The sequence below is a fragment of the Leiobunum rupestre genome, chromosome 11 (assembly GCF_980474605.1).
Source record: "Leiobunum rupestre chromosome 11, qqLeiRupe1.1.hap1, whole genome shotgun sequence".
NCBI lineage: Eukaryota > Metazoa > Arthropoda > Arachnida > Opiliones > Sclerosomatidae > Leiobunum > Leiobunum rupestre.
This window is the reverse complement of record NC_143394.1, coordinates 40,354,387-40,372,945: the sequence shown is the minus strand read 5'-3', so window position 1 is coordinate 40,372,945 and position 18,559 is coordinate 40,354,387. Positions and strand designations below refer to the sequence as shown.

At 42.1% G+C, this 18,559-nt stretch overlaps 2 protein-coding genes across 2 annotated transcripts; both read left to right on the top strand.

The window, feature by feature from the left end:
- Positions 1 to 4,156: 4,156 nt before the first annotated feature.
- LOC149922730 (uncharacterized) lies at positions 4,157 to 7,735 on the top strand. Its single transcript, XM_090162316.1, has one exon. The coding sequence runs from the start codon at positions 4,157 to 4,159 to the stop codon at positions 7,733 to 7,735; it is 3,579 nt and encodes a 1,192-aa protein (XP_090018442.1).
- A 71-nt stretch (positions 7,736 to 7,806) lies between these two features.
- On the top strand, positions 7,807 to 14,685 carry LOC149922729 (uncharacterized). The gene is made up of 2 exons (XM_090162315.1): positions 7,807 to 9,451; positions 14,453 to 14,685. Exons 1-2 carry the CDS (start codon positions 7,807 to 7,809, stop codon positions 14,683 to 14,685), a joined length of 1,878 nt encoding a protein of 625 aa, XP_090018441.1.
- The last annotated feature ends 3,874 nt before the right edge of the window (positions 14,686 to 18,559 follow it).

Below are 18,559 nucleotides of genomic sequence, written 5' to 3'. Positions count from 1 at the left end.
GAGCGCGCTGAAGGATATTAGAGAGAGGGTGAAAGACGATGTTAGAGAGAGCGCGCTAGAGGATGTCAGAGAGAGGGTGAAAGACGATGTTAGAGAGAGCGCGCTAGAGGATGTCAGTGAGAGCGCGGTAGAGGATATGAGAGAGAGGGTGAAAGACGGTGTTAGAGAGAGCGCGCTGAAGGATATTAGAGAGAGGGTGAAAGACGATGTTAGAGAGAGCGCGCTAGAGGATGTCAGAGAGAGGGTGAAAGACGATGTTAGAGAGAGCGCGCTAGAGGATGTCAGAGAGAGGGTGAAAGACGGTGTTAGAGAGAGCGCGCTGAAGGATATTAGAGAGAGGGTGAAAGACGATGTTAGAGAGAGCGCGCTAGAGGATGTCAGAGAGAGGGTGAAAGACGATGTTAGAGAGAGCGCGCTAGAGGATGTCAGTGAGAGCGCGGTAGAGGATATGAGAGAGAGGGTGAAAGACGGTGTTAGAGAGAGCGCGCTAGAGGATGTCAGAGAGAGAGTGAAAGACGATGTTAGAGAGAGCGCGCTAGAGGGTGTCAGTGAGAGCTCGCCAGAGGATGTCAGAGAGAGGGTGAAAAACGATGTTAGAGAGTGCGCACTAGAGGATGTCAGAGAGAGGGTGAAAGACGATGTTAGAGAGAGAGAGCGCTAGAGCATGCCAGAGAGAGGGCGATATATTCGTAATTTGGGACAGCGAGAGAGCTAACGATATAAGAGAGAGGGCCCATTTACCATTCTGAGAGCGAGAGAGAGTAAAACGAATTTTGTCCGGTTTGGCGTGCCATAGGCGACCACAACCTAGTCGCGAGAGAAGAGTATCGTCAGAGATATTGTCAGTATCTCTGGTATCGTCCTTGCGCGAGAGTTTCAAATTAAGTATAGCACTAGAGCCGGGAAAGGGTTTTGCCTCACGAAGAGGCCGCACTACCCTACTGGTCTGCCCATAGATATAAGAAATGTATATAAAGGTCTAGATAAATTTCGGGGCGTCTAAGCCTAACATAAAATACGGAATTGACACCTAGCAGACACCGAGGAAGACACGTGACTAAGAGCGCGAGCTCTCTTAGCATTTTAGTACTAAGTGCTTGACCTTTCCGCAGGCGGAAGTCTTTAGACACCATCTGTTGGTGACTTTTAGTATAATTTTTAAGCAGGAGACAATGGCTCTCGCGACGATAGCACGATAGCCTGCAGAAATTACGCGTTTCTGCTAGCTATCACCTCCGTATTGACTCCCTTTGAAATATTTTATCTAGACCTTTATATACGTTTCCTATATCTATGGGTCTGCCAGTCCGTACTCCACTCAGCTGAGAGCCCGACGACACGCACTCTTTATTTCTACAAGAGTAGACGGGAGGAGGAAGTCCACTCTAGAAGGGCGCTGGAGCCCAGTGACCGAGGCGAGACGATCAGCCGTCTCGTTTCCGGGAACTCCCACGTGTGCTGGACACCAGATTAGAGAAACCGGATACGGGTACTTATCGCAAACCTCCTGGATACGGGACAGACAACTACCGGCGAACGAAGATGTGTGGACGCGTAGGAGAGAGCCATCTGGATGGCAAATAGCTCGACCCGATTAATAGGATGACCGAAGTCCACTAAATTAACCGCACCAAAGTTGAGGGAGGGAATTGCGAAGGCAGCACCCGCGACCCCTGAATCGGGGGAAGCCGAACCGTTCGTGTAGAAAACCATCGCGTCCTTCACGTGAGGTTCGAGAGTTGCGAAAAACAGTTGCCGTAACTGTTCAGAGTTATTGTCATCCTTAGGACTGGTGAGCCAACGCGAGATGATGGTCGCCGACGGAGGGATCCATGGTGGGGTCACCGCAGTGACGAGGTGTTGACTAGTAACGTGGAAAAGCCAATCTAGATTGCAGGCCTGAGCCAGGCGCCAAGCTCTAAGTAGAAAAGGCAGCCTGTTCTTTGGGAAACCATGCTCCAAAATCTCCAAGGAAGCAAGGTCCCGGCGTAGGAGAGTGTGGTAAAAGTCCGGAGCAAGGGTGATTAGATCCATATAGTCTATCCTGTTGCTTACGGGTGGAATGGCCGCTTCGGCCTCCATTAAACTGATAGGAGAAGACGGTGGAGTCCCGAGGATTACTCGAAGGGCCGCATTTTGAACTTTATCTAGTTTCTTGAGGGCACAAGCGGGCGCCGACGCGTAAATGGGACTACGAGGTGTGTATACAGAAGCCACAAAACCTTACGACCTGCACCCCACTGGGTACCCGAAACCGCTCGCAGGAGGTTTAGTCTCTTCATCGAAGAGGAGGAAAGGTCCTCGATATGGGGAATCCAAGAGAGACGGTCATCGTAAAGACCACCTAAGTACCTGTATGTGGATACCTTAGTGAGCGGCTGATGGCCTAGTGTGAAAGTGAGGGCCGCCGGAAAGTCGGTGTCGCGAGAGAAGGTCATAAAATTGCACTTGAGAGGTTGAAAGTTTAGTCCCCAGTTTGCGCCGTAGTCGGTGATCCTGTCAAGAGCAACTTGCATAGTCCTGAAAAGATTCCCCCAGTCAAAGCCGCTGATCCAGACAGCGATGTCATCCGCGTGCTCACCGTGATCGACCGCCTTGGGGCATAGCGGAGGAATCCCATCCAGCATGACACTGAATAGGATAGGGCTAATGGCGCTGCCCCTAGGAAGTCCTTTCCGGACCGGGAAAGTGGCCGAAAATTCACCGTTGACGCGAATTTGAGAAATGCGACCCGCCAAGAAGTTTCCCACCCACCTCAGCAGGTTGCCCTCCAGACCAAAACTTTTTAGTTTGTAGAAGAGCGCGCGATGGTGTACACTCCCGAATACGTGTTGAGATCCAGGAACACCGCTATGCAATGCTTATTGGAGGCCAGATCACAGCTGGCCGCAGAAACGAGACGAATCGCATTGTCACTGGCACGACGACCTTTTCGGAAACCCGATTGTTCCGGAGGAAGCACCTTGTTGAGCTCTAGATACCAGACTAACCGACCAAGTACCAGTTTCTTGTAGATTTTCCCCAGATTTGGGAGAAGAGCAATGTCCCTGTAAGAGGTAGCGTCCGTAGCAGATTTCCCCGGCTTCAAGATCGGGTGTAAGATAGCGTATTTCCACGTCGAAGGCATCACCCCTTCAGCCCAGAGGTGGTTGTAAAGCGCCAAGAGTGCCACGCGATAGGCCGGAGTAGAGTTTTCTTATGAACAGACCTAGGTGTGAGGAAGTGACCGCCTATTCGCGACGGAAACGAGTCTAGGTGGCGTAATAGGCACTTCAATAGAACATTTTCAAGGGAATTGCCAAGAAGTAATATTTCCGAGAGCCAGGACCTGCAAGTCTCTGTTTATATAGTGCTTGTTGAAATAATGGAAATAGAACGTCGTGTTTTTGTTAAGCCTTATTACGTCAAAAAAAGCTACCCCGTTAACAGGAAACCCTTTTTGCATACCGCACAAGTGAAAAATGTATATTATTTCCACAAGCACTATATAAACAGTAACTTGCAGGTCCTGGTTCTCGGAAATATTACTTCTTGGCAATATTATTCTTTAGGGGTAGAAAGCCACCGAGAGACGATTATCACCGTCGGAGTTTTCCTAGGCGCGGGGTTCCGAAATGAAAAATGGCGCCTATAGATGTTGAATCGCCAGCTAATGTTATGAGCCTTCCCCTGTTAAAACACATTTCTCATGTATTCTATATTGTTGATCAGTGTATATTTATGTATATAACCCTTTTAATTCATTTGCAAATACATGTTTCGAGCCTTTAAATTTTTTGTAAGTACGTGTATAAAAAATATTCGGGTTTTTTTGTTTATTAAGCGCGCGATTTGACGTTGGATTTTTTCTGTGTGATTTTCGAGACGCGCGCTGGGTCTAACGGTAAAAAAAAGTCTGTTAGACGTTTTTGAAATAAAGTTGTTGTCTTTTTCGTTTTAAACCGGATGGTTGTTGGTTTTTTTGTCCTGCTGATAGTCGAATTCTTTTCGGTTCCACAAACCTTTAGATATTTCAGTACTGATAGTCGAGATTTTATATTATTTTGGTGCCGAAACCCGGGAAAGCCCCTGAATTCTGGTACATACAGAAGGTTAAATATCGGTAGCATTGTAGAGAAGACACCGCATTTCACTGAAACTACGCAACGGTTACGAAATGGATGATTTTGCAATCATTAAGAGCAGAAGGACAGCTACGAAGAGAGCCGCAACAAAGATCAAGAACTTCCTGGAACCGGAACTGGATAAAGACGAGCCCGATGTTCACAAAATCGAAGGATACGTCAGGGTGTTGGATCAAAAGTCAGCAATGCTAAAAGGGTACGAAGCCGATCTAATGCAATTATTTGAAACCCAAGACGAGTTAGAGGCAGATCTCGCCACGTCCCAAGAATACATCGATGAACTGGAAGTCATGACTATACGAGCGAGAAGTTTACTAGACAGACGTAGGAGGGAGGCCCGTACAGCACGTCGCTTGGAAGATCCCAATAGTAGCGAATCGGACGATGATATCCTCGGGAACAGAGCACGTAGGAATAGAAACAACGCACCAATCGCACCAACGGTCAAACTACCCAAGTTAGAAATTCGTCATTTCAACGGAACAATCTGCCAATGGCAATCATTCTGGACCCACTTTGAGAACATCATTCACAACTCCGAGGCTATAACGAAGACAGACAAGTATAGTTACTTACTATCGTATTTGGAGGGACCCGCACTACGAGCAATCGAAGGTTTATCACTATCTGATGCCAACTACGACAACGCAATCGCGGTACTACGAGAGAGATTTGGACGGAAAGACATTATTATTAGCGAACACATGAACACTCTTCTAAATCTCCCAGTTGTGAGAAGAGCTAACGACATTTCTGGCCTTAGAAAACTGTACGATACTTGCCGCGTGCAAGTACGGAGTCTCGAGTCTCTTGGAGTAATGGATCAGTCTTACGGAAATCTCTTATGCCCCATAATTACACAACGACTACCTGAAGACATTACGTTGGCCTTCAGTCGACAGCATTCGGATGACCAGTTGAAAATTGAAGATTTACTGAAGTTTCTTCAAAAGGAAATCGCAAGCAGAGAACGAGCCCTAGTTTTAGGAAAATCATCTGAAACAGATAAACTAATGTATTCGCAACCTACGCATTCGCAACCTACGCATTCGCAACCTTCACATTCGCAACCTTCGCATTATCGCAGTTTTCGCCGAGAAAACAAATACAATTGCAACCCTTCTAGTGCTGCAGCCTTAACTATGGGAATTAGAACTAGACCCTGTCTCTATTGCGAACAAACGAACCACACCACAACTGACTGCGAGAAGATATCACTTCGAGAAAAAAAGAACGTACTAATTCGCAAGAAACGTTGTTTTATATGCTTGAGAGAAAACCACCAAGCTAGAGATTGCAGAGTAAACAGTAGAGGTTGCGGGAAATGCAACCGTCGTCACCACACGAGCCTCTGTGATCAAGCTGAGTATAACGCGGAACAATCACGGACGCAAAGTGATTCCAAACCACCGTCGCGACAAGATATAACTAAACCTAAAGAAGTGGCCCAAATGTCAGCTGGAATAACGGGTAGTCGAAACGAAGTCGTTTTACTACAGACAGCTCTAGCCCTAGCGCAGAAACCAGGAGATAAAAAGGAAGTGGTAGTGCGTTGCCTTCTCGACAATGGAAGCCACGTTACCTTTGTAAAGGAGAGTGTTTCGAGACAGCTTGGACTTGAGGTCGTTAGAGAAGAATATCTGAATTTGAACAGTTTCGGTAGCGCAAAACCAGAGACAGTGAAGAGAAGGAGAGTACGTTTGCAATTGAAAAACCGTCACGATCCGAGACAAAACGTGAAAATCGAAGCTTACGAAGCCCCCGAAATCTGTGGTTCGGTCTTCTCGGTACCAGGAACTGAGCTAGCTGAAGAATTTAGAAGTCGAGGATTTTTACTGGCAGACGAAATATCAGGGAATGTCGAAGCTAGTAATTCGCACGCTATTGATGTATTAATCGGAGGCGATTTTCTATGGGCAGTGGCGAGTGGTCGATCCGAACGCTTCGGAAGTTTCTTAATCGCAATGGAAACTACATTTGGTTGGACGTTACAAGGTCCGGTAGAAGTTGCCTCTCGCGCAATTGGGATTAATACCGTCGCAATTATGACCGTTACCAAACAAAAGGAAGAGCTTTCGACTCAGCTTCGCAAATTCTGGGAGTTGGAGTCATTCGGACTTTCGAAAACTGACGCCGAATCCTATTCTCAAAAGGATATTTTAGAAACGTTTGAAAACACTACGACCTACGCAAACGGTCGCTATACCGTCGCATTACCGTGGATACCAGATACGTCGCGTCTCGCGAGTAATCACGCAGTCGCCACAAAACGCACGTCGAATTTATTGTACAAACTTCGCGAGGAACCTCGCATTTTAAAAGAATACAACGCCATCATGAAGGAGCAACTTGAAAATGGAATTATTGAAGAAGTGAAACCTACGATGAAAAAAGGAAAGCGCATTTATTACATGCCACATCGGGCTGTAATCAGAGAGGCTAGTACAACCACTAAAACCCGCATTGTTTACGACGCTTCATCTCACGTGTCCGAAGTTGCATCGTTGAACGACTGTCTCGAAGTTGGAACGAATTTGAATCCTAATTTATATGACATTCTCATACGATTTCGTGAACGGAGGGTCACCTTTACCGGGGACATTGCCAAAGCGTTCCTTCAAATTGAAGTGAGAGAGGAAGATCGCGACGCGTTGAGATTTTTGTGGGTTGATGTCGAGAACCCTCTAACGACTATGAGCCTAAGAACCTACAGATTTATGCGAGTACCATTTGGCGTAACATCTAGTCCGTATTTGCTAGCGGCAACGATAAGAACGCACGCGAAAAAATACAAAGAAACAAAATTGGAAATCAGTAAGATTTTAGACGATTCCTTATACGTGGATGACCTTCTGTCTGGCGCAGACACCGTTGAAAAAGCCCATCAGCTGATAGTCGAATCGCGGGAAGTAATGAGCGAAGCTGGAATGTGTCTCAGGAAGTGGCAATCTAATTCTTCCGAATTAAAACAACTTTTAAACGAAACCAACGGCGAAAAAACGCAAATTGAAGAGCCAGCCATTTTTACGCAATTAAAGGTCCTTGGACTTTCATGGGACAGTACGAAAGACAAACTTATTTACGACATTAAAGAACTCTTGGATTTTGTAAAGAATCGGTCTAGTACTAAGCGATGGGTAGTTAAATCAGTCGCGAAGATCTTCGACCCACTCGGATTCTTGTCACCGTTTGTAGTTCGAGCGAAAATTCTCTTTCAACAGCTTTGGGAGAAAGGAATAGGTTGGGACGATACCCTTCCTGAGGACTTAAAGGACACATTTGATTCATGGTGCTCCGAATTAAAAGATTTGAGAGAAATTAAAATCGAAAGGTATTATTTCAATGGAGTTGAAGAATTGGATACCGCAAACGTCGAACTACACTGTTTTACGGACGCAAGCCAGAAAGCCTACGCGACCGTAGTTTACCTTCGGTATAAGAGCGTAGATGGAGAAAATAAATCAACTTTGATCACGTCGAAATCTAGAGTAGCCCCGTTGAAGAAACTTTCCCTACCAAGACTCGAGTTGATGGGAGCAGCATTATATTTGAAAGGAAACCAACTAAAATATTTATGTGGACAGACTCGCAAATTGTTCTTGGATGGATAAAAGGAACGGCTTCAAGATGGAAACCGTTTGTTGAAAATAGAGTTCGCACTATCCAAACACTGTCGGATCCAATGAATTGGCGTTATTGTAGAAGTGCGGAAAACCCCGCTGATCTCCCAACAAGAGGTCGGAAGTTGAAGGATCTAGCAGAAGATGAATTTTGGTGGAATGGTCCCAAATTTATTCACGAAGAACCTGTGTCCCGAGAAATTATCGCTACCAATGATGACGTAACCGAAGAACCGCGAGAAGAGTTACGCGGCGCTTTTCAGGTTCTCGCAGTTTTAAATCAACCAGAACGCAATTTACCTATCGATATTAAAATGTATCGCACACTAAAAACATTACACCGCGTAACCGCCTGGATATTTCGCTTTAATCATAACTGCCGCTACAAAAACAATGCTAAACGAACTGGAGAACTAACAGCCGAAGAAATTCAGCAAGCGGAAACTTACTGGATTAAAAATACCCAAAAGGAACAATTTCCCGAAGAAGTGGATCGCCTAACGAAACAATTGCCAATCAACAAAGATTCGAAAATTAGAACGCTGAATCCTAAACTGGACAGAAATGGGCTAATCCGCGTAAATAGCAGAATTTATGGAAGTGGTCTATCCTATGAAGAAACGAACCCGTGGATTCTCGCACCGAATCACCCTTACACCACGCTTTTAGTGAAACACTCGCACGAAAAAGTAATGCACGCCGGGATGACCAGTACGACAGTCGCCATACGGGAAAGATTTTGGATAATTAAAAACCGGAGATTCGTGCAGTATGTTCTGAAATCATGTACCATTTGCCAATTCTTTCGCGCAAAGCCGTCGCAAGCTATCATGGGACCCCTACCGGAACTACGCACTACACAAGCTCCGCCATTCGAGGTTAGCGGAATGGATTTCGCTGGACCGTTATACTGCCGCGACGGCCAGAAAGTTTACATCGCTTTATTTACTTGCGCAGTAACTCGAGCAGTACATTTGGAACTGGTTTCAAACCAAACTACCGAGAACTTTCTACTTGCCTTCAGACGTTTTGTAGCGCGTAGAGGACTACCGAAACGCATTATGTCTGATAACGCGAAAACATACAAACGCGCGAAAGACGAATTAAGCGAATTATTTAAGAACATCGCGAGTCCCGAAGTTGAACAATTTTTTGCAAATCATCAAATACGTTGGGTATTTATCGCAGACAGAGCCGCCTGGTGGGGTGGTTTTTGGGAAAAGCTCGTATCATCGGTGAAGAAAGCCCTACGCAAAGTGCTTGGACGCGCGAAACTGGCGCACGAAGAACTGGAAACCATTCTCACGGAAGCCGAAGCGGCTATCAACAGTAGGCCGATCACAACGCTATCAGAGGATCCCAGTGAGCCACGGCCACTCACCCCCGCGCATTTTTTATTGGGAGATCGAGCAACGAGTTTACCATCGAGAAGCTTCTCTGGAGATATCGCGGCGTCAGTTACCAGATCTGATTTAACTCGTAGATTGAAGTATCGCCAGACCATAATTGACGGATTCTGGCGCAGATGGAACAAGGAGTATCTACTTCAGCTGAGATCAGCGCACCATCGCACACCGAACAAACCAACGCAACCACTGAAGGAAGGGGACGTCGTCATCATTGCCGAAGACAAGACACCAAGGCTATGTTGGAGAATGGGAGTTGTTGACGAAACCTTTGCGGGAAGAGATGGACACAGTCGTTCATGTATGGTGAGATTGGCGAATAGGACACGACTCCGTAGACCAATCCAACTACTGCATAAATTAGAACTTTAATTAACCTTGCTATTGAACTGTCAAGTTCAACTGGGGGGAATATGTTAAAACACATTTCTCATGTATTCTATATTGTTGATCAGTGTATATTTATGTATATAACCCTTTTAATTCATTTGCAAATACATGTTTCGAGCCTTTAAATTTTTTGTAAGTACGTGTATAAAAAATATTCGGGTTTTTTTGTTTATTAAGCGCGCGATTTGACGTTGGATTTTTTCTGTGTGATTTTCGAGACGCGCGCTGGGTCTAACGGTAAAAAAAAGTCTGTTAGACGTTTTTGAAATAAAGTTGTTGTCTTTTTCGTTTTAAACCGGATGGTTGTTGGTTTTTTTGTCCTGCTGATAGTCGAATTCTTTTCGGTTCCACAAACCTTTAGATATTTCAGTACTGATAGTCGAGATTTTATATCCCCAAACGCCACGCCCGAAGCATAAAAGGAGAGCCACCGTCTAGGAAAAGGTGTTTGATGAGCTCCTGTAATGCGAAATGTTAGTCCATATCGCCTTAGCTTTATTTTTCCAAAATTATCAGCCATTTCCCAATATTTTAGTCGCCGGCCGAATATAATAGAGGGATTTGTATTGTAAGGTAGGCAAAGGACGTCAGTGATCAGGGCCCCTTCGTCGCCATCAGTTCAAGGTTGTTTCCCCTTTTGGGGGTTTTAAAGTTTACTGCGCTTTGGGGGTGTGAGATTCTATTATTGGCGTTATACTTTTCCCCCTCTCATTTCCTTCCTTATATTGAGAAAGACTCAAAGAGGATTGCCCAAAATATTTTTACCGTGTAGTTTCCCCATTGTAAACGATAAAAGCCCGGGTGGTGTGTTTTTCCACTTCGGGAGAACAAGAAGCACGTGTCCCGTGTGTGTATAAAATTCCAGAAAATAGTCAGTCCCTGGGACGTCAGCGAGATTCCCCAAAAAGTGGGAGCGGAAAAGAAAAAGAAGAAAAGAAAGGAGAGGAGACGAGCAGTGATGTTCCGGACGGTACAATTGTACTTTTTTAGTACGTTTTGAAATTTGAAGTACAAAAATACGTTTTGGATTTTTTTCAACGTATTTAGTACGTTTTTATTATTTTCAATGCCAAAATACAATTTTGGAATAAATGAATGGTTTTTATTACGTTATGAAAATTTTCGTATATAAATAAAAACGATTCTCGCGCAAAGAGTGGTCAACCATTGAAATACCCCAAATATTCCCCGTTTTTCACTCATTCAAAGTTCGTTGCACAGTAGGTGGTTTACAAAAATTACACCTGCAATACAGGCAGACTGCCAGTGGCACTTGGCAGTGGCCAGGTGGTTGTTCAAAGCTTATCAAACGGGGGTCAGTTAATATCCGGTAGTAGAATGGGGAAACTCGGCCCTAGCCGGGGATTCGGGGAATAAAAGATCTTACAAAAGAATGTGTTATCTCTTATTGAAGTGTCCCAACTTTCCCTCACTCTCCCGCCTTTTTCTGTTGATTGTTAAGTTCTTCTAATCCTCCCCTATATAAGTAGCTAATAGCTATGTGATGAGGGGAGTGGAAGAGGAATGCAGTAGAAACTAAGTCAATACCTTTCCAAACGAGAGGGGTTCCCCCATTTGTTATTATACTGTCTACCACGAACAGCTGAAAATTTGTTGGTCAAGTTTACTATCTCTTTTCTAATTTCCGGGTATTCTGGTCTTTGTGAGGGGGGGTGGGGTAAACTTTGGTCCTTTCGAGGATGTACTTATACGTAATTAACAAGTGACATCAGTCAATTCTACTCTGACATTTTGACTCTGATATGCTTAATCTAGTAGTCCAGTCCACCACACTTTAATTCAAACGCCAAAACTAAAAGCATCAAAGCTTTTGAGCTCATATGTTTTCAATTTTGTTGCTAGTTTCTCTTTAAATTCGCAGTTCAATGTTATTACGAAAGTTTAGCTACTTGAAAGTTCAATTATGGATCGATTTTTAATTTAAACTAAAACAAAAACAACCAAAGTGCTCTTATTGAATAAAACAGACGGTGACGATTGCGACGAACCAGGAGTCAGGGTTGGCAAAATCCTTGTTTTTTTCAAAAAGAACAAAAACAATGTTTTTTATTGTTTTAAACAAGATTCATTGTTTTTAACTGTTTTTAAATCAAACAATAAAAAACACAATAATGAACAATAAAAAACTATGTTTAAAACACGTTTTAAACTATTCATTATACTTATGAATCAGACTCACGAGTAAACTCATTTAAAGAAATATTACGTATCATTAAACGTATTATCATAAGTGGCATAATTAACCTAAGTGTGTCAATAAGATGAATTTTTCAATGATACCTTGTTTAACGAAAGTGACGTAAATGACGTCATTTTTTCCAGTGACGAAATTTACGTAATGTGTTTGCGAAGCGATGTCTGGCGCAAGCATTAAAAATACCATATAGGGTATTGAACGGAATTCGCGAGTCCTACGTTTCTTTCGTCTGTTTAGAACAAGCTGTAATTGAAGATTTTCTGTGGGAAAGGCGCATATTGGCACACTTAGGGTAATTATGCCACTTATGGTATTATTAATAAACTCACAGGGAGAAGAACCAAAGACTACTACCTAACCTGTAGTAGGGTTTTTAATAGCTATCATCCTGGAATTTTCGGTCGCATAGTACTAAGAAAAGGGAAAATAGCTAGTTATCCACACTTTGTTTTTAGTTTTGGTTTATTGAAATGTGCACGTCTGCAGTCATAAATCATCACAAATAAACAATGTTATAAAAAATAAGAACTTAGATACCTCTATAATCTTAAAACTTCCATCACATAATAAAATTTCAAAAAAATCGACCGAAATCCCTTAATTATTATCTAGGAGTGCCGCCTAGTCGGTTTTAACCCGATCTGTCCAGACCGGCCGTGTTTCTTGTACCGGCACAGCCCGACTAAACAGCAACCCTACTTTTAGGAAGGGTCCCAAATAAATGTATATTGGCAGCTATATACATTCTATTGAAACAAAAAGACAAAATTCCATGTGTTCGTAGGATTTTTGCACTGGTAGGAAATTTATGAAATCATATCGAGCCCTTTCAGTCGCTCTTTTCAGAGAATCTTAAAATCAAACTACCCGTTATCAATACAATTTACCTTTCTTAGAGCCTTGGAATGGTTTTTTCTATTGAATAACCAAAATCTTACAAAAAAAAACCATGAAAATTTACCTTACAAAAAACATGTTTAAAATAGATAGTTTAAAACGTTTAAAACAAATTGGTGTTTGTTTAAAATATTTGTTTTAAACGTGTTTTAAACACTTGTTTTAAACATTTTGTTTAAAACTTGCCAACCCTGCCAGGAGTATCCGGATACACTAAACCAAAGAGACAGATAATTGCCGATGTTTTCCAAGAAGAAATACTAGGTGATGCAGAATCGTCTGATTCTAATTCCTACTTTAGCCATAGCGCTAAACGGATCATGGAATACAAAGAATTCCAAGACTTTGTGAAAGTTGAACCTCATAAGCTATTAACACCTTGCCAAACGCGTTGCCTCTCTTTAGGAGCTGTGGTTTCTAGAATGCTTGAACAATGGCCGGCTCTAATACTTTTTTTTTCAATCGGCTGCCCTAGAGGACAAAGTAGCTTCGGCTGCAACAATTCTTAATGCATTGAGAAACCCAACGAACAAATTATACTACAGTTTTTTAAATTAAATTTTAGGTCACATTAACAAAATGAACCTTATTTTTCAAAGCGAATCTCCAAGGATCACAAAACTGCACACAGAGATTAAACAATGCTGAGAAATTTTTTGCAAAAAAATATGTTGATGAAACTTCCGTCAGTAACATTTGTCCAAAAAATAAATCGAAACGGCTATCTCCCACAAACGTCTATATCGGTACCAAAGCAGAAATAATGATTTCTGAAGTCAAAATTTGCCCAAATGATTTAACGATGTTTTATGAAAGAGTAACCGAGTTCTACGAGGAGCTGTGCTCCCAAATTAAATCCCGATTTTCATTCGATGATCTTTTTTTAACGAAAATATCGTGTTTGGAACCATATATCGCCGTATCTGGGGAGGTAGCGAGTCTTGTCCCTTTAGCTACGCAATTTCCCAACTAAGTTTCCGCTAAAGAATTAGAAACTCTAAACGAAGAGTGGAGAATGCTGCCAAATTTTGATTGTTTACAAAATCTAGGAAATAGTGATGAATCACTAGAGGGATTTTGGAATAAAGTTGGCCAATTTAAAAATTCATTAGGAAATCAAATGTTCCCTACACTCGCTCGTTTTACAAAAGCGCCCATTTCTTTGCCGCACTCAAGTGCTAACGTTGAGAGAGTGTTTTCACACTACAAACTAATTAAAAGCGATCAGAGAAATTTGTTATCAACAAAAACTTGTAATTCCCTCATTTTAACTAAAGAGCTTATTGGAAAAACCACAACAGATAGATCTTGTTTTAACTGGGAGCCGAGTCGTTGTTTGATTAAGAAAGCAATTCCCCCTGATCTTTAATTCGAACTTTATGTCTAAACAATTACATGATACCTGAAATTATGCCAAAAATTTGTATTCAATTCATTATTTCATTATCGTATTAAACATTTCTAAATTGCTATTGGAGTTATTCTTTTTAATTAAATTAAAATTCGCGCCTATTTTATAGATATTTCTTGCCATTTCGTTTGAATTTTAAAAAAATTGGCGCCTTTTCCGTGTGAAAACTCTAGATGGCGCTCGCAGCGTCGACTAAAATACGTAAAGTACGTTTGCTCCTCAGGAAGTACGTTTTGTTTAGGGTAGAAAATACTTTCTTAAATCTAACAGGAACATCACTGGAGACGAGGTCGGAGTTCCAGAGGAGCGAGATGAAAATTTAAGTCTCCGGTGCGAACTAATAATTTTTAAAATAATTTAAAGTCGGAAGTTTAATTTTTGAACAGTCCTAAGTAATGAAGGCTTCGTGCTAAAACAACAAAAACAAAAACTGTACGCGCAGTGTTACGACCTTATGGGTCAGCCTCAAAGGCCCGACACCAGTTTGATCGCCACACCAAGACCTGACTACGCCGAACTTACGTCGGACACCCGCCGCCACCCCACGTTGGACCGCTTGACCAGTACGACGGACTCTCGTTCTCGGCAGCGATGGATTCTCATCACCAGCAACGCTTAAGTATCATTACGGTATTTTAAAAGAACCGCTCGTAAAATGTTGCAAACTGTTTACGAACTGTGAACCAATGTTTGTCCTTTTATTATTTTATTAATTTTGATATATATCGACTATATAACTTCTGTGCCCCAAGAAATAATTCCCCCGCGAATATTTGATTTGTATATTACCGATTTTAGTTTATAAGTTAGTTTTTTTTACTAGGCCTAGTTGTCAGGATCAAGTGTAATGTTTGTTTATCTTTAAAACTTAGTATGGTATTAAATAACTGTAATTCTTTGGCAATCCTCAAATTAGTTTGAATTTCTTAGTATCTTTAAAATTTACCCCTAGACAACAACCCTTAATATTCATTTATGCAGTTTAAATCCCCTAGACACTATAACGTTAATTTTGGACCCTCGCTAACCCAATCATAGCAGTTACGCGAGTACCCGGGCAAGTTAATATGTAGCAGCACATAACAAACTCACTAATATTTTTAACGCTACACTCCAGGGGAGCCAGCCCATCCTTCAGCTGCATTTTCAAACTTGTCCAACTGGTTGAGTAGTTTGGCCTTAGCTGTCGCATATAGCGAGCTGGTATAATCCAAGCGGGAACGGACCAAGTAGGTGTAGAGGATCCGCCGGACTGCTCGCCGGGCACTCCAACTAGACTCCGAAACCGCCCGCATGTGGTTTAGCCGCTTCAGCGAAGAAGAAAGAAGAGCGTCTTTATGATTAGTCCAGGAAAGACTATCTTCCATCGTTACGTCGACACTCAGCCAGAAGGGTGCGGTGCTCGGATTCGGAATAGTAGTCATCCCACCACGGGGAAAGACGAGAAGACTATCCGCCTCCACACTTCATAAGAGTAATAGTTTCCAACGCCGAGCGAAACAGGAGAATTCTCATACTTCGTTGAGAGTTACTGAACTTTTCGAGCTTGATTGTGATGTTTCTGCATTTTCCTCCAAACTTTTTCCTACGAAAGTTTCTTTTTCGGTGTATAAAATGCTAATTTTTGGGCGGCATTTGTATTAACACAATCCGCAAGTTTAATTGGAACGTTTAACACACAATGACCAGCAAGTTTAATCCGGACGTTGCATTATCCGCTATTTTCATCTGAAACTAAGTAAATTAAAACTAATTTTAAAGTAACCGCAAATGATACTGGAGCAAACGTTTTTTTCATACCCCAATTATAGAAGTTCAGAAGATCAAAAACCTCAGGACCCACGTGAAACTGCGAACCCTTGCTTATCTTTAAAAAGCTTAGTCATAAGATAAACTATAACCACCTGGTACATATTATTTCAACAAGCTCTGAGCAGGCATTTTTCTCAAAAACCATTTTAGATAGAGTTTTTGTAAATTTTCAGAGTATATGTATTTAGTTGTGAGAGTTTTAAATACTAAATTTCATATTTTTGACCGGTATTTGATGGAGGAAAAATGTCAATGATAAAGTTGTTGTAGAGCATACTTGAAAACGTACAATTTAAGTTCATTCGCTCGAAAACGACTAATTTGTCACTTAAATATGTGGTCATGAGAAAAAAACAAGTTCGTTGTAGGAGGCAACAGGGTTTTTCTGGAGTTTAAATTGTTTTTTCCCCCGAGATCTGCTTGATCCCTCTCCTATCACTCTAGAACGCCAAATTTTTGGAAATGTTTTTACGCATTTAATGTGTCCATTTACCATAAATAGGGTTGATTTTAATATGATATGGCGTAACAATTACCTAATTTTACTATTTAATTAAATGGTGCTTCGTTGGTAGGCGACGACAATGAAACTTCGATAGTGGTGTGTCTAGCACTCGCGTTAGACGCCAGCGAGAAAGCCTATTAACACCAAAGTGCAAACCATAAGTATGTTGCGTTTGGCCTTCTGTTGAAGCTATCCATTCGTCCTGATAGGCGGCATGGACTACCGCGCGAGATAGAATATTTAACGTGTTTTTATTATAAGGGATGAACGCGTGTAATCTTATAGGATTCCTCCTACCCCAAAACGTAGCTATGCAGTGATGGGCATTTCGCTGAAAGAGTCGCTAGCTCGGTATTTGCTCACGCTCATTGAATAGATGAAATCGTCGCACCTCTCATATATCTCGCTCTTTTGAGAGGCCAAAATATACACTCGTCTCTTTTTTGCTCTATTTCTTTCTAAAAGGCAAAATTGGCAATCCTCTATTTTAGCTGTCATTTGAGAGTCAGAATAGGCGCTCCTCGCTTTTCCTCAATTTCTATGGTTTCATCTCGATATAAATCAGAGTATGATAAAACACCATGATTTGATCCATTTCCATTAACAGGCGGAAAATGGATACCTTTATTTTCAATTTCTTTGAAGGCGCCACATTTCAGTAAGTGTTTCCATAAAATAAAACATTAAAAAAATTAAAAGTATAAAATGTTTTTCGCTGCGTCACGAGCTTAAGCTTTTTAGTACTTTATTGGCACGCGCGTTTCGCACGTGGACTCCAAATTCCAAAATCTTTATCGACTCGAGCGCGCGCTCTCTCTCTATCTACTATAACTCTAGTTAGTGACTTATAAGCTGAAAACTATTCGTGAGTTCTGAACCGTTCAACCAGTCCCCATGCGCACTATTCGGCAAAAACAAATTCTAGAACTGCCCAAATGCAAACTATTCGCAGACAAGAACCTCTTGTTGAACCGTTCGGAACCGTTCTAACGGTACCTGCTCAAGAGCAAGTACTGGCCGGAACTCAAGGTTAAAATCTCTAAAATTCGTCTGCACATCGGGCTGCGTACGTCAAATCGGACGATCCTAATTTGAATGACAACTATTCGTACAAAAGTTCTGAACTATCCAGAACTTTTTCGTGACGTCACAGATCGGTCCTGGGCCGTTCTGTTAACGGTTCAGAACTCACGAATAGTTTTCAGCTATAGCCTTGCTTATAGCGTTAACCATTTGATTGCTCGAGATTCGCTCCGAATCTGTCTCTGACGTCATAGATTTCGCCCCAATCGACTAGAGTAAAACGGCAAATGGAACATAACATTAACATATCCCGCGCTTTGTTTTTTTTCATCCGCTAGTAATTTGAATTTTCTCGTCTTGGTCTGCCATTTTGCCAAAAAAAATTAAAAGGAACACGCAAAAATTGGTTCCGATTCTCCGAACTCGATCTCGATCCGTTGATCTGTCGAAATCGGCAGATCGGTTTTGGGCCATCTCGGAGAACCCGAGAGCGGGAAATAAAACACGGAAACTTGGTCATAGAAGATCCGAGCACGCAAATTGAACATAAAATGTTGATCAGAGCGCTCGAGAGCAGTCAAATGGAAAACGCTATTACAGAAACACCTATTAAAATAACCCCGATAAAGATGGCAAGTTATTAATAAAAACAATTTATAGTGCTTTCCGTTTGAGTGGTCTCGGACGCTCGAGGTTATTCTCATCAACATTTCATGTTCTATATTCTGGTCCGAAAAATTTTCGCATGTTCCATTTACTACTTTCTAGTTCTCCGGTATCAATTGAAACCGATCTGCCGATTTCGACAAATCAAAGGATCGAGATCTCTCTCGGAATATACTTTTTGCGTGCTTTACAGCATTCGTTCCGCTCAGAACATTTTTTTTGCTATTTCTTTTTCAGCTCGGGAATAGAGCGCCGGAATCGTTGAAACATCTTCCATTTCTCTCTCAATCAGAGTGAGATCAATTACAGCAGTGACGGATTCGGAATGACTCTCAAATAAGTAGAATGCAAAACGCTATTACCCAGTTCCATTAGCGTCGTGTTACACTTATCCCTCTGGGGGGCTCTGTAATCTGCCGATTTGGATAAATGAAAGGATAAAAAATCGCTCTTGAAGCGAGTGTTTTGTGGTTCCAATGCACTTTGT